This window comes from Engystomops pustulosus, chromosome 1, assembly GCF_040894005.1.
Source record: "Engystomops pustulosus chromosome 1, aEngPut4.maternal, whole genome shotgun sequence".
Taxonomy (NCBI): domain Eukaryota; kingdom Metazoa; phylum Chordata; class Amphibia; order Anura; family Leptodactylidae; genus Engystomops; species Engystomops pustulosus.
The window spans coordinates 232,829,772-232,854,562 of record NC_092411.1 but is presented as its reverse complement, the minus strand read 5'-3'; the positions used below and the strand labels follow the sequence as shown (position 1 = coordinate 232,854,562).

Below are 24,791 nucleotides of genomic sequence, written 5' to 3'. Positions count from 1 at the left end.
ACCATAAAAAAGCCATATAAATGGGGTATCGCCGTAATCGTGATGACCCGTAGAATAAAGATAACGCATTATTTTTATGGTATGGTGAACGTCGGGGGGAAAAAATGCTAAAAACCATAAACAAGAATGATTTTTTTTAACCACCACCAAGAAAGAGTTAATAAAATCTGATTATTAGCTATTCGACCCCCCCGTAAATTATGTACCTGAAAAGTGGATCTCATCCACAAAAAAATAATCCCCCATATGTCCAAATTACAAAAAAATAAACATTTTATAGCCTGTAAGATGTGACATTGCAGATCTGCTCTGAATGGCGCCTCCTTCCATTCTATGCCCGGCCGTGCGGCTGTACAGCAGTCACCACCACATATGGGGCATCCTCTGACTCGGGAGACGTTGGGTATCAAACTTTGTGGAGTTTTTTGTCATGTAATACTTTGTGACAGTTTAATTTTTGGCCAAAATTAATATGTTGTCTAAAAAAAATGACAGCTTGTAAATTAGACCTCCATTTTGTTTTAACCACTGTGAAGCATCTAAAGGGTTAACATACTTCTTAAAGTTGATTTTTTTACACATTGAGGGGTGTAGTTTCTAAAATGGCGTGATACATGGGGTTTTACTGCTGTTTAGGCCTCTCAAAGTCAGTTAGAGCTGAGCATGTGCCTCTAAATAAGGGTTTTGGCGTTTTTCCTAAAAATGAGAAAAATTGCTCCCAAAATTCTGAACCTCCTAACAACCTAGAAAAGAGAGAAGATGCATAAAACCCTGTTCCGATATAAAGCAGACATTCGGGAAATGTTAGTTATAAAGTTACTTGGGTGCTATGACTATCTGCCTGAAAAGCAGAACATTTTGAACTATGAAAATGAAGAATTTTTAGAAATTTTTGCCAAATTTCAATTTTTTTCATAACTAAACACAAAAGATATCATCAAAATTTTAATATTACTTTGAAGTACAATGTGTGACGGTAAAACAATCTCAAAATCCCCTGGATATGTTAAAGTGTCAAAAAGTTATAACCTCCTATAATGACACAGGGCAAATTTTAAAAATCAGGCCTGGTCCTGAAGGTCTAAAATGGCATAGACACGAAGGGGTTAATGTACCATTCATGTAGATTGGAGACATTCACATTACCATGTGATGTCCAATGTCCTTCAGCTACTTCTGTATTTCTGGTACGTATACAGGCTATAAAATCCTCCACTTTTACGACTACAAGACATTCACAGTGCAGTGACTGTACATGAATTGTATGACATTTCTGGTGCTGATCTTTGTTATATTACTAGAAAGATCTAAGCTGTCAATATGCTCTTACTTTTATTTAAATTTTTATTTTAATGGATAACAGTATGCTACTTTATTTTTCTACTAGGGCAAGACCTATTAGCAGAGCTCTGGATCTTGGGGCTGATATTGTTATCACTGGGCGATGTGTAGACAGCAGCCTTGTTCTGGGACCACTAATACATTCTGTATGTATCTGTGTCTGTTTGTTATTTGTCAGGTTATGTAAACTGCCCAAAGAGCCCTGTGCTATTGTGATATGGTAGTTGTTTAATAAGACCATGTCTGGCACACCCGACTGGCTGCGCCATATTTATGTAAGCCATTATTAATATCGTATGTTATCAAGTACACCCAAAAATGGCATAATGCTGACAAAAGGGATTGTACTGCAAGAAACAAACCTTTTTGTTAGGATGATGTCCGGCAGGAACCCCTATTGTTATCAAAAACACTTGGACCCAAGGCTCAATCAGCCCCATTACTGGGACACTTTCACCAGATTTGACCCCACTAAACTACTATCCCCCTTAGGCTTCATTCATATGACCTTTGTGGGAAAATACATACATCAGCTGTATATACGTCCTCATAGACAGCAGTAGGCTCTTGGCAGTGGTACAACTGCATTGTACATCGTGAAAAGATGGAAAGGGGAGGGGTCTGCAGCTCTCGCCCCCTCCTCATCTCCAGTGCATGTTCCGTTGCTGGGCAGGCATATGTTAGTATGAATGTAGACTTAGGTAGAGTATGAAATATTCTTTATGGAATTCCCTCCTTTATGTGAAATCTCACCCTTTTAGCCATAAAAAACTGTACTCCAAAGTTATGAGCAGAGGAAAATAATATACAGTGTGTATATATGTTGCATGAGATGAGTCAATTTTGAAGGCTAGAGTCACTTCAGACTCCCTATCATTTGTTCTACAATACCATGATGTCATATTGGGGCAGATTCCTCCGACGTCCACCATTTGTCGCTGCTGCACTGAAGTTCATTGGAGTGCACTGAACTTCACCGGCCTATTGTGGGTGCAGGTAAGCGTGTGTCAAGCGACACTTTTTTTTTTTTTTAAAGCGGCGGTTTTTCCGAATCCGTCGGGTTTTTGTACGGTCGGGCCCCCGATTTCTGTTGCGTGCATGCCGGTGCCGATGCGCCACAATCCGATCGCATGCGCCAAAATCCCGGGGCAATTCAGGGAAAATCGGCGCAAATCGGACATTTTCAGATAACCCGTCGGAAAAACGCGATTCGGGCCCTTAGTAAATGACCCCAAATATCTTTAAGACTGCATCATGATTGTGGTTTTGGGAGCTACAGAATTGGATATACAGGCAGTTTAAGAAACGAATGGGATTCTTAGCTTTTATATAACTTTAGAAGCAAATTTCTAGGTACTATAAAACCATAGATAAGGAGTATGAATTGACAGCCCCCTGTTGCCCCTAAACTTGACTCATCTCAAGCAAAATATGACTCCTCTCCGCTCAGGAGATTTTTTTTGTAGGTAAATGGTTGAGATTTTATTTAAGAGATTTTATACCTTACCTGAGGGCACTAGGGGGTTTAGTGGGGTAAAATCTGGTGACAAGTTCCCTTTAAGTATGTAAAGTGGTTTGAGTATATTATATTAAATTTTATCTGTGATGCCAAGGCACAGTTCAGATCTCTGGTATGTCTTCAGTTATTTGCATCAGTTATTGTTAGCCATAACCAGGTGAGGCTACTGTTGTGTGTGTTTTGACCTTACCCAGTTTGGCTCACAATAACTGCTGGAAATAACTGAAGACATACCAGAGATGTGAACTAGCCCTTAGTAAATTAGATGAAGGGTCCAGAGCATTGGTTGCCGCTGTATAAAAATAGGTCTTTCGAATGAAAAATTTTAAACAATCTTGGTTTCATCTGCTGTATACTTCTGCCTTACTACTCTTCTGGCTTTATTTGTGGTCTGTTTGTTATCATTTATGAATATCTTACTCCAGAATTCTGGAATTACAAAACAGGGCATCACTAAATCTATCCTTAACACAATGCCATCTCTGACTTTAATGGGATCAATACCTCTTTACCACATTGTAGAATTATTTTAAGGGGGAAAAACTGCACTCACACACATCACCACATGGTGGTGCTATTTACCTGTACAGAAATAGCATTTTTTCTTCAATTGTGGGAATTTATTTTTCTATACATTATGTATGATCACAGCCTATATATCCAGCATACAATTGTTTTAACATTTCCTTTCTGCTGTCCGATTACTCTTGACATAATGCCCATGGCAGATGGTGTTATAGCATTAATTCATATTTAACAATTCACTGAACCGTTCCAAAACAACAGTGTTTGTTTATTTGCTCGGGTAAATACAGCAGGCATTTATGTATTTATGTACTTTAACATTTCTGTATTTTAAGTGTTCATTGTAATTATTGTACTGTAATAGATTTCGTCAGTTCTAGCACTAGTATAGTGTTACACACTGGAGAAGCACCTTTATTTTTTATCCAATGAATAATTTCCACTTACAATGAAAGCTTGTTTTTTTTCCTCTCTCTGTCTTCTCTGTAGTTTGGTTGGAAGAGAAATGACTTTGACCTACTTGCTGCTGGAAGGTAAATCTAGCCATGTTTTGTGTTGTGGAATTTGGTTACAATCTAAATATTTAATATCTGAAACATTGTACAAAGATTTTCCTGGAAATGGCATATTTGAAGCCAAAAACAAATACAACATACTTAGGGTACATTTACACGAGGTATGCCCGCCGTGTGCTGGAGGTGAGGAGGAGGTGACCCCTCCTCCCTCCATAGGAAATAGCGGCACACGGCCGCACATCCGCCGAAAGATAGAGCTTGCTCTATCTTTTTGCTTTGTGCGGCCCGGATCGGTGCCACACATGTGCGGCACTGGATCCCCGCCGTGCCGCTATTGGCGTCTATGCGGACGTACATGCGGCCGCATGTACAGCCCCGCAGACGGCAGTGTGATTGAGCCCATAGACTCACTTGATGAATTTAGATAAAACAAAAAATGGAATTGAACATAGAAAACCAAGTCACAGACAAATTGCAATGATAAAATCCCCAATGTTTTTTTTTAGACGGGCTCACATTTTTTTTTTTTATCCCCTTAATGACCGCCCTATCGGCTTTTTACGGGGGTCATTAAGGGTACTTCTGCTGATGCGATGTCCATACCTGGCACTAAAACACGGGATCGGAAGAACTCAGATCCCGGGTGTTTAACCCGTTACATGCTTGACCACGGCGTGTAAGTATGTTCCCCATGGATCGGACCCCCCCGGTGAGCTTACCAGGGGATCCTATCCATTCTGCCACAGCCCCGCGGTCCGGCGAGTGCCCCGAGGCTAGCGGCTCCTCTTCTTGTGGGGTTCCGCCTCCTGGCAGGACCCGGCTGTATGTAACTGAGAATATGTAACATGCTCAGTTACTTACACTGTAAGGAGCTTAAAGGGGTATTCTCATCTGGGCATTTACATTTAATTAAATTCATTTTCCATATGTAAACATTTCTTCAATCAGATGTTATTAAAAAAAATGTTCCCGTGTGAAGATAATTTCTCATAAATGTAGTCATTCTGTCCCTTTGAAACGAGATGGCTTCCTCGGATACGACCACGTCACACTCTGGAATCGGTGGGCAGATATGCGCTATAGAGCCCTGCCGGACCACCAGGATTCTGCAATCATTACTACAGGGTGGCTGCGGGACATGCAGTAACTCCCGGACATTTCATATACCAAAGCCTTTTGTTTCGTTGTGTATTCCCTCCAGCAGAGGTGGCCGTAACCAAGGAAGCCATCTCGTTTCTAAGGAACCACATGGCTATATTTATGAGAAATTATCTTCACACAGGAACATCTAATTGAAGACATGTTCATATATGGCAGATTAATGAAACTGAATGTGACTGCCCAGACGAGAATACCCCTTTAAGCAAACGATCGGATGAATGCTTGTTCAAGCCTGAGTATGGAATATGTAAAAAAAAAAAAAATATTTAAAAGTAAAAATCATTTTATAATAATTAAATAAATAAAATAAAAGTCCTATAATCTCCCCAGTTACACATAAATTGTCAAATAAACTATATAAAACACCAAAAAAAGGACATATTTGGTATAACCGCGTTTGTATTAAACTGTACAATATATCTAAATCAATATTATCAATATTATACCCGCTCGGTGAACAACGTTAAAAAAAAAAAACCCGCAAAACTTCCCATAATATACAAGTTTTCAGCAAACACCATCACAAAAAATGTCCTAAAAAGTGATCAAAAAAGTTATGCGCTTTAGTATGATACGTCTGAAAAGAACAACTCTTCGCAAAAAATAAGCCCTCAACCATATCTATCAACCGAAAAATACAGAAGTTATGCCCCTGAAAAATTGTCGATAGTAAAAACAATGTGATAAGAAAAACTATATAAATGAGGTATCGCCATAACTGTAGTGAACCAGAGAATAAAGATAAAGTATTATTTTTACTTTATGGTCAGCGGGGGAAAAAAGTGCTAAAAATCCAAAATAAAAATGGAAGATTTTGTTTGTGTCCCCCTTGAAATAGTTAATAAAATCTCATGAATAATTATCTATACATTTTATCTCACTTCGCAAATAATAAGCCCTCATATGTTTACCAAAAAAATAAAAATGTATAGCCAGTGCAATGTGACAATACAAATCTGCTGTGAATGGCGCTGCTTTCATTCTGTGTCTGGCCATCGCCCGTACAGCAGGTTACCACCACATATGGGGTATCAGTACACTTGGGAGGAATTGGGCATCAAACTTCGCAGAGCATTTCATCATTTTATTCATTATGAAACTGTCAGTTTTGGCCTAAATGAATGTACCGTATGTACTCGAGTATAAGCCGACCCGAGTATAAGCCGAGGCCCCTAATTTTACCACAAAAAATGGGAAAACCTATTGACTCGAGTATAAGCCGAGGGTGGGAAATGCATTGGTCACAGCCCCCCCCCCCAGTATATAGCCACCAAGCCCCCAGTAGTATATAGCTGCCAGCCAGCCCCCAGTAGTACATAGCCTGTCAGCCCCTGCCCCCAATATATAGCCTGTCAGCCCCTCCCCCCAATATATAGCCTGTCAGCCCCGGCCCCCAATATGTAGCCTGTCAGCCCCTGCCCCCAATATGTAGCCTGTCAGCCCCTGACCCAATATGTAGCCTGTCAGCCCCTGACCCAATATGTAGCCTGTCAGCCCCTGACCCAATATGTAGCCTGTCAGCCCCTGACCCAATTTGTAGCCTTTAACCCCTTGCCCCAATTTGTAGCCTGTCAGCCCCTGCCCAAGTATTTAGCCACCAGCCCCTGTGCCCTCTTAAAGAGCCAGATCCCCGGCCCGTTATGGAGCCGGATCCCCGGCCCGTTATGGAGCCGGATCCCCGGCCCGTTATGGAGCCGGGTCCCCGGCCCGTCTTTTTTTTTTAGCTTTTTGACTCGAGTATAAGCCAAGTTAGTGTTTTTCAGCACATTTTTTGTGCTGAAAAACTCGGCTTATACTCGAGTATATATGGTATTTTCCAAAAAAATTCTAAAGTTTCTAAATCGCAGGTCCATATTGTTTTCAGCCATGTGAAACACTTGAAGGGTTAATAGACCTTATTATTATTATTATTATTATTATTACACTATTATTTGGGCCTTTCAAAGTCACTTGAAAGCTAAGTTGGCCCTCAAAATGTGAGTTTTGGCAATTTTCATGAAAATGAGAAGTTCTGCACCTCATAACTTCGTAGAAAAATGACAGGACACATAAAATATCATCTCAACATAAAGCAGACATTCCGTAAATGTTAATTATCAAGCTTTTGGGTAGTTTTACGTCCTGTCTGGAAAGCAGAACTCTTCAAACTTTGAAAATGAAGAATTTTTACAAATTTTTGGCAAATTTTCATTTTTTTTTAGAGCGAAACGCAAAACGTATCACTTAAATATTTTCAACTAACATGAAGTACAATGTGTCATGAGAAAACATTCTCTAAATCACCAGGATATGTTAAGCGTTCCAAAGTTATAACCAATTATTGTGACATATGTCAGATTTGAAAAATCGAGTTTTCGCTGACCAAAGTCTTAAAATTTTTCCAATAGTGCTGTGAAAGGGCCCTTACTGCTGACCAACATGGTGTGCAAAATATAACCCTATCAACCAGCTGCCTACCTGCGCACCTTCTGTAAAATCTGTAAGGGTGCTGTCACAGGCGGCGCTTGCAACGCAAGCCAAACATCAGATGCTTGTTGCCGATCCACACATTTCACTGGAAATGCAGATGTGATTGGCTGAGCCCTGCCCCCGTTGCTTACATTTTCTGAACGCTATGCAAGTTCTGCCTAAGACCACACCATAACTACTATGCCATCTAATTTTACAAGCCAATATAACTCACTGTCTGAGGGTGCCCTGAAGTCATTGTATTGGTGCCAAGTGTGCCAGGCTCTCGATGAGTTTACCCGCCTGTCTCCGTCCGCGTCCGACTGATCACAGACAGGGTCCACACTCTCTATACTAGCTCAGTCATTTAGTTGGTTGTGTAGTTTGTGTTCACCCTTTTATGTATATTTGGTAACTTAAAATAGGTTCTCTAAAAAGAAATAATTTCTAGTATATTAATGTCTAATGTTCTTCACAGTCTTGCTGGTCATCTCATTGAATGTGGTGCACAGTGCACTGGTGGGATATACACTGACTGGCATCTTGTACCTGACTGGTAAGTTGGATACACGTATATATGATAATTGTTTCTGTTACGTTGCCATTTACTGTTTTAATATTTTGAATTAAAGTGGCTTATCATATTTTTGTTATTATATTTTTCATATTTTTCTACCGTAAACTTATCTGTCATAGAAACAGCAATGAGTTCCTGGGGTGCTGAGGAGGATTGAGGATGGATAGCAATAAACTGAACTAAAGATAAGACATGAGATGGATTCTAGACTTCCTATAGGCAGTGTAACATAGTAGTCACAGATCACAGCTCTGCCCTAATGGAGTTGAGAAGCATAGAAGCAGATGATACAAAATATAAAGAGCAAGTCAACTTCAGGAAGTTATGTGACATTTTTTCCCCTTACAATATCCACACAATATGGCACCTCATAATGAGAATGAGAAAGTGAATATATATGTATCACATTATTATTATTATTTATTTTATTTCTACTTTTACAAGTGACTTGCAACCATATCTATGACTGTTTTATGTTTCATATTGTCTAATAACCCAAACGTCTCTTGCCTCATAATTTGAAGATCAAAAATTGCTACATTTGATTATAATGGTCTATAATTACTGCTCACTTTTGGATAGCTAGTAACCCTGTATTCTACAGTAGCCACAGGAGAGTGTGCTGCCACTTCATGCTGTTTATTTTACTTGTGTCTGGATATAAGCCCTTGTTGGTATAACAGTGGCAGAGTGATCTTACTACAGCGGGGAAAGCAGATGTCTTATAGCAACAAATTATGGCGGGTTTTGACAAGGCATTACCTAAGCACATTGTACGCAGTGTACAATTCAGTTACCATTTTGGAAAATCAAAGCTGAGTAAAAATATGTATTTGTGTAGATTAAAAGATAAAACAATTTGTGTAGATGGATATATACCTGCATAGTGAAGAAGTATTGTATCCTAGCTTGTACTGATGGTTAGGGAGGCTTCTATCACACATTTATAATGGGAAAGTTTACAATTCTTATGCTTATACTGTCCTTCCAGCAGGCAGCAATAGGACTCTATCTAGCGGCCCATGTGATGCTGTGTTAGAATTCCTAACAGAGTATTGTAGCAGTTTTGATTTGATGAAATGAATGCCCCTCATACTCTGAACTACTATTATGTACACTGCTATCAGAAAAGGGGTGCAGGGAATGGAAAATACAATTTGTAGTGCGTTACATATATGTCTATATTGTAATATCTTGGACAATCAGAAATTCCAATAGCCGTTGTCCAAATTAATGTTTGCCTCAGGCATCTGCCATTAGGGGAGAGTCAGCATATTCCCACACTTTTGATAAATGGATATGAGTGATTTTTCTCTCGTGTGTGTGTGTGTGCACCCTTTGAATACATGCACATGCAGGGGTGAACCTAAGCTCTCTGCTGCCTGAGGTGAACTAGAGAACGGCGTCCTCTCCACCCCTTCCAGTAGTAATAGTAAGTGGGTTCTTCATGCAGTGTCTCACACTCATGCTGACATCAGGTGTGAAGAGACATTATTTTTAAGTGGCAGATCCTGCTTTGTAGAAGGTAACTGCAGCCCTGATGCTGCCTCCTATTTTTCTGCAGGCGGTGCTGCCTGAGGCAAGTAGCAAAACTCGCCTCATGGCTGGTGCAACCCTGTGCATTTCACAGACTGCAAACAATAGATCCGTAGGCCCATGTGTTATTGCCGTGTGAAGTCCGCTTACTTGCCTATGACAACAATAAAGACTGCAACACTGAGTCACAAACACTGGCACAAATAAGAGTTTTCAGTTTGGGCAGTCAGCTCCAACACAACGCTGTGGAAACCACAGCTGTGTGTATGAGCCTATAGAAATTAATTTGTCCATGTGCTATCTGTTAAAGGGGTTTGCCCATGAAAGAAAATTGTCAAATTTCAATCCCCTAATGATGTTTACAAAATAAAGATAATTTTTAACCCCTTACTTTACAATTTTACTCAGTTTTATTGTTGTTTTAGCTTCGGTGATAGGTCAGTGTAAGATTCCAGGTTGTGGGCGGAGCCTCTAAGCAGACACTATAGGGCACATTTACTTACCCGGTCCTGCAGAGTTCACGAAAGTGCATTCTCTGACGATAATGCACTCTGGCGCGATCCACTGAGATTGTGCGCCCGACATCCTGCATTTGTCACTTCGCCGCTCAGGTCCGACAGAGTTCACCTTCTTCTTCCTGGTGCATGTAAGTGCGTTGTCTTGCGACACAAATTGAATCTTAAATCCCGAACTCAGTCCGAATCTGTTGGATCGTCCGACGGAAGCCACCCCCACCCCACCCCCCGATCGGTTTGTGCCACAATCCGATCACATGCGACACAATCCAAGTGCAGACCCCTATTAAATACCTGCAAAAGCCGTGCAATCCCCGAAAACTGTGAACAGTCCGACAAAAGTGTGATCCGTGCAAAACCAGAAGCGACTGAAATTGTATAATCCAGGACTGATACAGACAGGTTGTACTTATATCTGTGAAATGCTGTATTAGTAACAGTGAATTAGAGAATATGTTATTTTGATATCCTGAGTACATTTAAGAAACGTGTCTTCGTGGGAATATCCCTTTAAGATAAATAGCACACAGGGCTAATATGTTTAATTTTCCTTTAAAACTAATTAAAGTTTTCTTCTCTTACCAGGCACAATATTGGCTTCCCAATAGTGGAGTGTACTTCAGATGGGAAGTTCACCATATCAAAGCCTCGGGACACAGGCGGACTTATCTCTTTTGGCACTGTAGCTGAGCAATTAGTTTATGAAATTGGAGATCCTGAGCATTATATTCTGCCAGATGTATCCTGTGATTTCTCCCATGTTTCTATAAGTGAACTTCAAGGTGAGCATGCTACACTACATAAATATTAACATCATCTTATTTGGATGACTTTAATATATGATAAATTTTATAATTTGCTAATAGAATATGTTTACATAAATACAATTCTCTCAATCCACATAATTTCATGTGAATTATAAAAAATAAACTTATAGATAAGCTTAATGACCTTCATGGAGACATTAAAGGGGGTTGTACTTACCCTGTCGAAGTTTGTCATTTGCCGTGTGACCTGCCAGACTTGAGGCTTCTTGTGACTTCCGTTGCCCTGCTGGATTCTGGGATGTTGAGGGGCCATAAAGTCATTTATCACTGTCCGGCCCCCTCATTCCACCAGGGAAGGGGAGGCCGCTGCTGGACATGTTATTAGTGAGGTGAGGTCGCTGCTGGACATGTTATTAGTGAAGGGAGGTCGCTGCTGGACCTGTTATTAGTGAAGGGAGGACGCTGCTATGTAAAAATCCCTAAGACAAGGGGTCATTATAGGTGCGTGGGGGTTGTTATAGACAAAGGGATATAATGTCCTTTCTCTTTAGCCTTTTCTTATCAACACATTAGAAGGACACTACAGAAAAAAGGGCAGCTGGATGAAAGGGGGCATTTTAGACCAGGCGCTGCAGGAAAGGTGGCATTATATGGGTTGTGTTTAGATATAGACTGTTTGCAGAGCACACAATTTTATTTTCCAGGGACCATGGTAAGAGGGTTTACCCGGCCCTGGAAAAAAAAACATTTTGGATGCAGCCAGGCCCCAGATACAAAAAGGTTGGGGAACACTGCCTTAGAAGATTCCACCATACTGTTCCTAAAAAAACATGCATGTTTACCTTAACCAAGCTTCCAATTGTAGGGAGTAGTGCGTGAAAGTGGCAGCAATTGCTATTGAATGTGTATGGGCACCTTAATGTTCTCATAAGAAACACATAAGTGATTAGTGATCACTTTAATTTTCATTTACAATTTCATCATTCATAGAAACATAAAATTGTTCTCATAGCGATCATAGCGTTCACTGTGACGTCTCAAGGGAAACACCCCCTTCATCAGACTGGTGAAGGGGGCATGTCCCCGAGATGTCACAGTCTGTGGCTCACGTGAAGCGTGAAGCATTTGGAGGAGTGAAAGTCTCTGCCCGAGGTAAGGATATGTGAGTTGTTCCACTTATGAACTTTGCGTTACGCTAAATTTATTGGCGATCCACTAAATGAACTATTTGGAATTCTTATACTCTCATTGATTATGGTCTACAAGATCTGCAAGCTATATTGTTGTGTTTATTCACTATGAGAACGATTTTATGTTTCTATGAATGCTGAAATTGTAAATGAAGATTATGAAGTAAACTGATAAAAGTTTCTGAATAAATTTCATGGTCATTTTTTGGACACTATTCACTTATGTGTTCCTTATGAGGAAATTGGAGATCCTCTTGTCCTAGACTGTTTTGTACTTTTTTGCATTACCTCCACGTATTATGCTTTTTGTCGCACCTTAATATTCTTACAAATATCTGGTTCCAGTATCCTTTTTAAAGTGTAGCATATCACAGTAAAGTATACTATTATTTTTTAATAAAATAGATAAAAATACTCCTAACTGATTTTTTTTAAAGTTCTTCCCCACCTCCCACGGCATTCAAATAGTTGGCTTTAGGACTAAGGATAATGTGAACATACTAGCCTATACATGAACTCCAATTTTTTTTTACTTTTTATTTCAGTCAGTTTTAAATGTGAAACTTGCACTTTAAAAATCCTTTTTTATCCTCTAGAAGTATGCACATCAGGATTTATGGATTACCATCTGATGGTTATAGTACTGGTTTTTAAGTAGGGGGCAGATTAGGAATGTAAATGTTTACCTAATGATGTATGTTCTGTTGACCAATAGTCACGATTATATATTTTTCAGTGTTGATGTGCAAAAATGTATTTTAACCTCCCAATGAACTTTTACCTTGACAAAAACTTAATATAACATGCCTGAACTTTAAATGAACTTCCCAGTGAACTTTCTAAAAGTTCTCTGGAGCGGATTGTGAAAACTTAGATCACTTATACATTTTAGACTCCAGTGCTTTGTCACGTACGGCAAAAGCAGATTGGAAGAAAATGTCTTTTTATTCGCCATTTATTTTTCGTTAATTGACGTTATCTGTACTGTACATAGTTCCTGTGGACTCTCTATGAACTGAAAGTGAACTTTGCAGGCTGTGTTTTTCATCTGTTTTATTCTCCCAAATTTAAAGTAATAAAAAAGGTAAAATCATTCAGTGTTGGATGGAGGGTGCGCAGTTCTGCAGATTGACAGTTTTACACTTTTTACCTATGCATCAAATGCAGCAAGTCTTTGGTTGTAGGTAATCATTCCTCTCTCGTGTGCTCTTCTGTGCTTTGTACCTTCCATGAATACAGATGTGTTAGGTCTAAAGTGTCCTGTTTAGAAGCTATATCCTTAGGGGCCGAAATAGCTATGTGAAGGATACACTTTTGTTTGTGTCCGTCGCATAATTAATTGCTTATTTGCATCAGATCCGTCTGTAAACCTTTTACAGGCCTAATTGTGCTTCCGAACTATTGCATTAACAGTGAGTTGACCATCTTCAGTCACTAATTTAAGACTGCATTCACATTACCTGAATAGATTCATAGATTGATGCTGGCAGACAGTATTTATTTTCCTCTGTCTGCACAATGTACATAGCATCCAGCAGGAAACACTCTGGAGAGTGCAGTATACACAATGTAGGTTGAGTCAGTGGACACAGTTAGGTTATGGGGGACAGATGCAGCTGTATGGAATCCATTCCCAGCCTCCACTGAGTTTATACTGTGAGCGCTTCCCTGCTGATGTAACTGTACGATTATAGACGGTTACATCACACCTGGAACATTGGCAGCAACTGCCACCGATGTTCACTCCTCGTTCAGTTTTCAGGGGGGAGGGGCTGAACCAGAGCACATATCCCCCTGTATAAGCATACAGGGAGATAGGAAGAGACTTGTAACGCAGCACATCCATAAAAACTTGAAGCTTTATTAGGAATACGTTAAAAACATAGCAGTATGGAACGGATTACCGCCTACGCGTTTCGAGCAGCCTCCTGCTCTTAGTCATGGCATGGTAACAGTGAATTGAAGTAAAACTTAAAAGGAAAACGTTCACCAATGAGCTATCAGTGGGGCGTGTACTTACGTCACATGATGGGAGCGTGTTTCCATGGAGAGGCGTCCCGGGACCGGAAATAACAAGAAAAAAATGAATCCAACATACCGGTTTGAAAACAATATATAATAATGGACAATAACCACGGGAAGACACCTCCAGAGGGACACGCAAAACACACGGAAACTGTAAGTGCACTTACTTTGACAAAAAGTCATTCCCTCAATGTTGTATTAGCAATGCTTCTTAGTTAATGAAATATACGGAAATTGTAAAAAGATGTTATACCAATGGAAAAAAGCTTAGAACCACTGAGCAAAATGAAAGAAACACATATCTGGATGATTTCTGGGGGTCACAGACTACAGAAAAAATGACAAAAGTAATTACAGTACAATAATGAACTGATAATGTAAACACGGCCATATGTACAGGATCACAAAATGAAACATCCATACACATAAATATAAAAAAGATACATAACAAGTGAATGCAAATGTGCAAAACGGTATGATGAAAGTACTGTCGCATTTGATATCTTAATAGAAGTAAGATAGATCCGTTCTAGCATTTAGACCTGTCAGTACACGTGTGCCCAAACGAAAAATCCACAGAGCTTCTCTTTGTAAAAGGATTTTTCTTATGTCTCACCCCCTTTTAGGTGGATGAATTTTCTCTATGCCATAAAATTTAAGAGAGGACAGATCCCCAGAATGCACACTTGAAAAATGCCTGGATGCACCTGACATATTGTGTAGGGGATTTTTTATACTATCCCTTAGGTGTTCAGCAATCCTGGTTTTTAATTTTCTAGTTGTGCATCCCACATACAGAACATTGCAGCTGATACATTCTATAACATAAACTACATACGTAGAATCACAGTTGATGAAAGATTTTATGTTGTATGTTTTAGAAGCATCTGCTGTTCGAACATGTATTTTTGTTTTTATTATTTTGGTTAGTGAATTTTCCCCTCGTAAATAAACTGGGCGAAAGTATAGAGCCTAGAGATCTTCCTTTTTTGGATACAAAATTGCATCCGTCTTTTAGAATGGCATAGAGTTTGTCATCCTGGTAGAGTATGGGCAAGTTTTTTTTCAAAATACTGACAACCTGATCATAATCTATACTGTATCGTGTGGAAAAAGTGATATTCTTTTCTCTCGGAGATGCATTGGATCTGTTAGATCTCTTAGATGGAATTTTATTGGGTGAGAGAAGGTCAAGCCGATTCTTCTGATCATTGATTTTAAGAGCTCTATTTATCATCCATTTGGGATAATTTCGAGCAGATAGTCTAGAACTTAATACTCTGGTTTGCTGTGAATAGACCTCCTCTTTTGAGCAAGCTCTTTTTAATCGAGTATATTCACCCACAGGAATCGATTTAATTGTGTGCATAGGATGACTGCTAGAGGCATCCAAAATAGTGTTTCCTGCTGTGGGTTTCCTATATAGATCTGTAAAAACCTTTTTATCTATGGAACATGCTTCGAGTGTTACATCGAGAAACGAGATTTTATTCTCCTCCACATTATAAGTGAAACCCAGATTCAGGTTGTTATTGTTGAGGTAGGCGACAAAGTCTGGCACGGACGGCACATCTCCCGACCACACAATGAGTATGTCGTCGATGTACCGCCCGTACCAGACGATGCTACCCCTGAATTGGTTCCGATCCGAGTAAACATATTCTTCCTCCCACCAGGACATAAAAAGGTTCGCCAATGAGGGCGAAAGACGAGCCCCCATTGGCGAACCTCTTTTTTGCAAGAAAAACATATCATCAAAAGAGAAATAGTTGTGTGAGAGTAAAAATTTGACTGCATCGATAATAAACTCACACAATTCTTCTGTATAGTTACTGGATTTGTACAGGTGGTGTGCTAGGGCTACTATGGCCAAGTCATGAGGGATGGAGCTATAAAGGGCATTAACATCACATGTGATCCACATGTAGTGACTTTGCCAGACAAACGATTCAAAAGAACAAAGTACTTCCTTACTGTCTTTGAGGTAACCTGGTGTGGTGGTTACTACACAATATGTCAGGTGCATCCAGGCATTTTTCAAGTGTGCATTCTGGGGATCTGTCCTCTCTTAAATTTTATGGCATAGAGAAAATTCATCCACCTAAAAGGGGGGGAGACATAAGAAAAATCCTTTTACAAAGAGAAGCTCTGTGGATTTTTCGCTTGGGCACACGTGTACCGACAGGTCTAAATGCTAGAACGGATCTATCTTACTTCTATTAAGATATCAAATGCGACAGTACTTTCATCATACCGTTTTGCACATTTGCATTCACTTGTTATGTATCTTTTTTATATTTATGTGTATGGATGTTTCATTTTGTGATCCTGTACATATGGCCGTGTTTACATCATGAGTTCATTATTGTACTGTAATTACTTTTGTCATTTTTTCTGTAGTCTGTGACCCCCAGAAATCATCCAGATATGTGTTTCTTTCATTTTGCTCAGTGGTTCTAAGCTTTTTTCCATTGGTATAACATCTTTTTACAATTTCTGTATATTTCATTAACTAAGAAGCATTGCTAATACAACATTGAGGGAATGACTTTTTGTCAAAGTAAGTGCACTTACAGTTTCCGTGTGTTTTGCGTGTCCCTCTGGAGGTGTCTTCCCGTGGTTATTGTCCATTATTATATTTTTTTTTCAAACCGGTATGTTGGATTCATTTTTTTCTTGTTATTTCCGGTCCCGGGACGCCTCTCCATGGAAACACGCTCCCATCATGTGACGTAAGTACACGCCCCACTGATAGCTCATTGGTGAACGTTTTCCTTTTAAGTTTTACTTCAATTCACTGTTACCATGCCATGACTAAGAGCAGGAGGCTGCTCGAAACGCGTAGGCGGTAATCCGTCCCATACTGCTATGTTTTTAACGTATTCCTAATAAAGCTTCAAGTTTTTATGGATGTGCTGCGTTACAAGTCTCTTCCGATTTTACACGTACCACACCTGCAAGCCTGGCAGGCAACGCGATTGCACTCCTACTGTCCCGAATTCAAGGGATTCCCTTGCCGTGTCTCTCAAAAACTTGTGAATATCCAAGACCTTGGAAGGGGTGAGCTGCACACTACTTTTCTTTTATTTTATCCAACTAATACAGGGAGATACTTTGTAGCTCCCCGTTGTAAATATAAAACATTGTGACATAACTTTAAAACGGATGGAATAAAACATGTTGTTAATCTAGCCTATATAGTGGACATTATTGCACAGCTACATTTTGCAGACTGTCAGATGAAGATAACTATAATTTTACAAATTGAAAAATGAATTATTTCTAAGAAGCTACTGCACACTGCTTTAATATTGCAGGCACCTATCTGTGAAATTTAGAACAATTCATCTTCTCATTTAGAAGCATAATATTTTTGACCATTTTTTATTGGCTTTAATGATGCAACAACTGTTGCCCTTACCTGGGGCTTAAAGGCAAAGCCCCATCCCTTTGCTTATAAGGCCCAAGGATCCAAACTTGCATGTGTGATGCAATGAACTCGCATCTCCTGCCCCGAACGCTGCAAACCGGGACTGAACTGACATGCTGAGTTCCGTTCCGGTTTGCAGCGTTCAGGCCAAGAGACCCGGACAGCACGCGTTGCAAGTATGATGCGAGTTCATCGCATCACACTCGCAAGTGTGGTACGGGCCTAAGTCTCTCAGCTATTTACACATGAATGGCAAAGGCACCAAACACACAGTTATATGGATGTACCTTGTATGCTACCAAGTGTGTCAGAATAACCACATCAAGTCAGATATAGGGCACCTGAATGATACCTTCTGATTCTCACATGATATTATCAACCAAAATTGGAATGGTGACACAGAAGAAACTCTTCAAATGAGCTTGGACATAAGCTGGCACTACAGTACACTACAATTTTACACAGTGATCTCACTATTAAAAATTAGTGAAGCCATTAGCGTAGCTAATGAAAGAGTAGCTAGACATTACTTCGCCACAGTAGGCTCTGGCTGCAAGAACAGGCTTCTCATATATTATTACTATGGAGCCAGTGATAACATAAACAATTGCATCTGCTTCTTTAAAATGCAGAAACATATACATGTATATATGTGTGTGTGTGATATATATATTGCATTCATTACTTATAGTATAAGTAATGGATCACATTATCCTTTATATGCAACAGGAAATGTATATTTTTGGTATGTGTAGGGGACACAGGGTTTTTAGTTGTAAACTCATAGTTTTTAGCCAGAGGACAGTATATTGTAAGTATACAGTGCCCAGTGAAATTTTACTGGATGCAGAGCGATGCTGCAAAAGTTGAAGACATCTGGAAGACATTGTGCAATGATTAGTAAAGGCGGAGAAAAGTTATCAGGAAGTTCTGTACTGGATGGAGAAGACACATCTGTGAGTTTGTAGATGCCACTTGCCTGTGCCATTACTGTAGTCACCAAGTATCCTTCTAGTTTGTAAATAAGTGGACAACACTGAGCAAAAAAATAGATGACCTGTACAATGTGCACAAAACAAACCTCATCCAACTAACATTTAACCTGTTTTTTTAGATGCTGAAGCAGTCTCTGTCGAAGGAGCCCGTGGAGTGAAACCTTCCTCTTTTTATAAGGTTTTATTTTCTTTAAAAATTTCTTATGTATAGTGAATAGAAATAATGGGGGTCCAGTACCGTGTTAAAGGGTTATTCTCATCTGGGCATTAACATTTAATACACCTGCTATATAGATACATTACTTTTATTTGATGTCATTAAAAACAATGTACCTGTCTGGAGATAATTTCTCTGAAATGTAGTCATGTTAACCCTTAGAAATTTCATTTTGCATATGAAATGACATGGAGTACTGCAGTCGTCCTATGGTAATGAATGCTGTAAGCAGGTGGTCAGGCAGGGCTCAATAGTTATCCATTTGGACTACACTAAAATTGATTAACTGTAATAACTGTAACCAGGTTTGTGCCACTTACCCTGACGGATATAGAGCCACAGCTGTGTGTGCAGTAGGAGGACCAAGGTCAGCAGAAAAAGGAAGACGCACTGCAGAGAATATTCTAAAGAGGTAATAAAACTTTTCTCAAAATAAAGTACATGCATACCTTCAGGCTTACTCCCCCATCCCGTCTCAACTCATGGATAAGCATGGACAGATGCAACTTCGCATTGAGCAGTCACGTTGCTAAGGCTTGGCTATATCTTTTGTTTATCAAAATATTAGATACATCTAATAATTTACCAGAAAACTTATTTTAAGGCCCCTTGCACACAAACAACGGCTCAGGCGAGTATAAAGCTGGATGCAGGAGGGGTGAGCACTTCTCACTGCTCAACTCTCCATTGGAAGCCCGAGCGGCTTTTAATTTATGTTGCTCACCGCACCTTTACGGGGTGCCTTATATGTCTATGGGGGCTGTGATGTGGCTGCCAATTGTTCGGCCCCTATACACTCGTGTGTATACTCGTGGGGCTTTAATGTCTGACTTTAGATTCTATAGCTTCTAGTCATAGGTTTTCACCAAACTTCATCTTATGCGACATGCACACTGCCGTTGCCCGCCGTACCGTAGCAAGGTGGGCACACGGCAGAGCGCTGGGAGAGGAGGATGAGGTGAGCGCTACTCACCCCTGCCCCTCTCCAAAGGGATATATGGCGCACATGTGCTGCACCGTACCGCTCCCATAGGGCACCGTGCGCCCATTGCCGTCTATGGGGGGGGGGCGTATATCGGACGGATATACGTCGGCCGTATATATATATACGTCCCCCATGAGGCAGTGTGAATGTAGCCTTAATTGTATCATTCTTGTACCCAACTACACTGATCCTTCAAGTTATAATATTAGTTTGTTTTGGGGGTGATCACTGTTTGATATATTGTAGTCTGAGACGCCTAGATCTATAGAAGATGGGTAGCTTATTCTAAACGTGGCACGAAATTAAAAAAAAAATCTCGACTAAAAAATTGAAGAAACTGACAACTTATTATAAACTTGGAATACACTGAAAAAATATTAAACTTAGCACCACATCCGGAAACATATATATATACGGCTGCTCCTACTTCACAGCCTTTCCTACTGCAAACAGTTTTGTACTTGAATTTTACCTGTGTCCCTTATATTCTTACTACTCCTCTGAATCTGTCATATTTTAATTACGCAGCATTTTGGGACTGTGCAAGAAGCAGGTTTGTGCTTTGCAGATTTTGGCCAGACAAGGTGACATTCCAAATAGAGTGACCCGTTATTAATATTAATATTGTTACCTTTCCGTTTCCTTTATCTTTAGAACTCGAGAAATGTTTGCACAGCTTGGTCTGGAGGATTATAGCGCAGTACATTTGCAGATAATTGGTGCTGAAGATGTATATGGTCCACACGCCAGAGGCAAAGATGTAAGTGTTTCCAGTCTTTTGGTTTGTGTAGATGTGCATATTAGAGAAAGTATAATTTGTTAAAGGGAAATTTAGAAAATTACCTATTTGTTAATCTCAGTTTTTAGGAATTTCTAATGATTTTCTTTTCCATGTTGCTGACTATATTTATTAGAAAGTAACATATTCTACGATTTTCACTTTGGCCTCAAGGGCTAATAAAAGATAGACACTTACTACCATATTTTTTGGACTATAAGGCGCACAAAAAATCCTTTGATTTTCCCCTTATAGTCCTGTGCGCCTTATATATGAACAGCTGCCTTGAACTGTGCACATGTCTGCCACCTACTGGTCATTCATCCTTATAATCAGGTGCGCCTTGTAATCCAGTGAGCCTTATATATGAACCTAGAAGTTTTAGCAGGCATTTATTGATGGTGTGCCTTATAATACGGTGCGCTTTATAGTCCGAAAAATACGGTAGTTCTTTGGGGTTTATTTGGCTGCAGTCACCTCATTTATGTGACAAACAACAAAGATAGGATTACACAAGAAGATAACCCAAGTACAGTGAACACCAGCGCTACATCCACTATTCACAATAGGTGATGAGTAAGGAACATCCATAAAGGAAGATAACATAAAAGTCAAAAACATGCCACTAAAAAAGGGTTGGACCTTTTCCTCCTTGCTAATTTTGTAACTATATGTAACTATGATGTTGCCACTGTGACTGGTTATTTCTGCAAACTTTCATATTTTTATAGATAATTTTGGAATTTTTAATCAAAATTTCTGGATTAAAAGAATCCAGCTGAGTGTGTTTCAACAACTGATCAATCTGTTTAACTCTGTCTCTTCAGAAAATATCACCCATGGCCCATGGACTTTTTTAACCCCTTAACGCTGAAGCCACTTTTCACCTTCCTGACACGGCCCATTTTTTCAAATCTGCCCTGTGTCACTATAAATGGTTATAACTTTGGAAAGCTTTAACATATCCAGTTGATTTTGAAATTGTTTTTTTGTGACATATTGTACTTCATGTTGGTTGAGAAATTTAATCAATATGTTTAGTATTTATTTATGAAATAAATGGAAATTTGGCAAAAATTTTGAAAAAAACAATGTTTTCCAAATTCAAAATTTTCTACTTTTTGGAAAGTTGGTCATATCACTAAAATAACTCGATAACTTACATTTTCCATATGTCTGCTTTAACTTGGCATCATTTTTCAAACATCTTTTCCTTTTTTTAGGATGTTAGGAGGCTTATAACTTTAGGTGCAATTTTTCAGATTTTCACGAAAATCATCAAAACCTACTTTTGGAGGGTCAATTTAGTTAGAAGTGACTTTATAAGGCCCACATGACAGGAAACCCCCACAAATGACACCATTTTAGAAACTACACCCCTCAAAATATTCAAAACAACCTTTGGGAATTTTGTTAACCCTATGAACGTTTCATGAGGGTGAAAGATAAATGAAAGTGAAATTACAGAAATGTAATTTTATCTTACTATAGATTCATTGAACACTAAAATTTGCACCTTCACAATGGGTTAAAAAGGAAAAAGCATTTTACAATGTTGAGGGCAATTCCTCCTGAGTATGCGAATACCCATTTTGTCACTGTACCCTGCTGTACGGGCACAGGGGGGGCACTTGGAATGGAAAGAGCGTTGTTTCGTTTTTGGAGGGCAAATATGGCTGAAAAAGTTTTCATGTGACAGGATGCATTTGGAGAGCCATAATGGTACCAAAACAGAGAAAAGCCCCAACAAGAGACACCATTTTGGAAAGTACACCCCTTGGAGAGTTTAGCAAGGCGTAATGTGTGTATTTGCCCCAACAGGTGTTTGATTCAATTAGGCCCCAAAAAGGAAAAAGGTGAAAATTTTCTCAAAAAAGTCACTTTTACCCCAAATTTTTGTAAGCCACAAGGGATAAAAGATGAAACACCCCCCATAAATGTGTAGAACTATTTCTCCTAAGCACAGAACTGCACCACTTTTGCATATAAAATGTTGTATGGGTACGCAGTGAAGCTCAGAAGGGAAAGAGGGGCTTTGGCCTTTTAGAAGCCAGATTTGACAATCATCCTTTACATGTGTCAGGTTGCATTTGGAGAGCCCTAGTGGTACCAAAACAGAGGGGAACCCCAACAAGTGTCACCATTTTGGAAAGTGCACCCTTTGGAGAATTTAGCAAGGTGTAATATGTGTATTTTCCCCTACAGGTGTTTGCTTCAAATAGGTCCCTAAAAGGAAAGAGATAAACATTTTCCCAAAAAAGTCACTTTTACGGCTAATGTGTACTAGCATTTCTCCCAAGTATAAAATTGCCCCACACATGCAAATAAAATGTTGTATGGGTACGCAGTGAAGCTCAGAAGGGAAAGAGGGGCGTTGGACTTTTAGAAGCCAGATTTGACAATCATCCTTTACATATGTCAGGATGCATTTAGAGAGCCGTAGTGGTACCAAAACAGAGGGGAACCCCAACAAGTTTCACCATTTTGGAAAGCACACCCCTTAGAGAATTTAGCAAGGTGTAATATGTGTATTTGTCCATAAAGGTGCTTGATTTAATTAGGACTTAAATAGGAAAAAGTTAAAAATTTTCCTATAAAGGTCATTTTACTCCTAATTTTTTATAGCCACAAGGGATAAAAAAAAATGTAATAACCCCCCCAAAATGTGTAAAGCTATTTCTCTCAAGTGTAGAAGTACCCCACATGTGTATATAAAATGTTGTATGGGCGCACAGTAAAAGGAAAGGGGGATGTTTGCCTTTTAGAAGCCAAATTTGACAGAAATGTTTGACATGCATTTGGAGAACCCTAGTGGTATAAAACAGATAAGAATCTGAAAAGTGACCCTAATTTTTGAATGCACACCCCTTAGAGAATTTTGCAATGTGTAATATATGTATTTGCCCCTACAGGTGAATGATCCAATTAGGCCCTAAACATTAAAAAGGTGAAAATTTTCCTATAAATGTCACTTTACCCCTAATTTTTGTAAGCCACAAGGGATAATATATTAAATAACCCCAAAAAAGGTGTGAAACTATTTCTCCCGAGTGTAGAAGTACCCCACATGTGCATATAAAATACTTTATGGGCGCACAGTAGAGGAAAAGAGGGATGTTTGTCTTTTAGAGGCCAAATTTGACAGAAATCCTTCATATGTGTCAGGATACATTTGGAGAGCCGTAGTGGTACCAAAACAGAGGAAAACCCGAAAAGTGACCCTAATTGTTGAATGTACACCCCTTGGGGAATTTAGCAAGGTGTAATATGTGGTGTAGTGTAATACAGCACTTTTGTACCAAATCTTGTTTTTTCGTAGGGAAATTTTCGGCAAGTGTTGCTCTTATTCACCCTAGCGATGCCCATTGTGACGAATATTGCTGCTTTTGGCTGGACCAAATCGACCAGCCAATAGCGGCAAACATGGACAGAGGGGGGCAACAAAACCCCTCTGGACCGCAAGGCAAAATTGGTGGCTGTCAGGAACAGCCGCCACCCTGCCCCGATCACCGTGTCTACAGACATGGAGACCGGTATTACTGATGTCATAAGTAAATTCGCTGCTATTGGCTCGTCTGAATTGATGAGCCAGTAGCAGCGATAATAAACTGGGGGTGTGTGGGGGGGACGTAACCCTTCTGGTCCATGGGGCAGGATGAATGGCCGTCAGGAACAGCCGCCATCTTGCCCCGATCACTGTGTCTGAACCGTGTTGGCAACTCACTACCCGCCGCACCGTTCTATAACAATGCGAGTTGGGAATAGGCTATACAATCTTTATTTATTTTTTAAGCAATTTAGACAAATAAGGGCTTATTTTTTGCGAGATGAGATGCACTGTAAAAAAAACCTTCATTTTAGTGGGTTTTTAGCTTATTGAAGCAATTTTATTAACTTTTTACGTGTGGAGGAAAATAAAATCATCAATTCTTGTTTTGGATTTTTAGCATTTTTTTGGGGGGTGTTCACTGTAGCATAACAATAATATATTATCTTTATTCTACGGATCACTACAATTACGGTGATACCTCATTTATATAGTTTATTTCATATTTGTCCAAATTTATTGAAGGAAAACTAGAATAGAAAAAATTGCATTTGTTTTAGTATTTCCATTTTTATAGCAGCATAACTATAGTATTTTTTGGTTGACGGAGCTGGTTGTAAGCTTATTTTTTGCGTGACTAGTTGTTCTTTTCATTGGTATCATTTTGGTGCTTGTAACTTTTTCGGATAACTTTTTAGAACATTTTTTGTAAAGCAATTT

The 24,791-nt window shown here is 39.4% G+C and overlaps 1 protein-coding gene across 1 annotated transcript in view; it reads left to right on the top strand.

The window, feature by feature from the left end:
* LOC140075277 (uncharacterized) overlaps positions 1–24,791 on the top strand; it is a 66,341-nt gene that overhangs the window by 19,333 nt on the left and 22,217 nt on the right. The window contains exons 7-13 of the mRNA XM_072120921.1: positions 1,388–1,487; positions 3,875–3,918; positions 7,988–8,065; positions 10,723–10,919; positions 18,664–18,722; positions 19,067–19,173; positions 20,401–20,506. Of these exons, the coding sequence (XP_071977022.1) occupies positions 1,388–1,487; positions 3,875–3,918; positions 7,988–8,065; positions 10,723–10,919; positions 18,664–18,722; positions 19,067–19,173; positions 20,401–20,506 (691 nt within the window). The remainder of the gene's footprint in view (positions 1–1,387; positions 1,488–3,874; positions 3,919–7,987; positions 8,066–10,722; positions 10,920–18,663; positions 18,723–19,066; positions 19,174–20,400; positions 20,507–24,791) is intronic.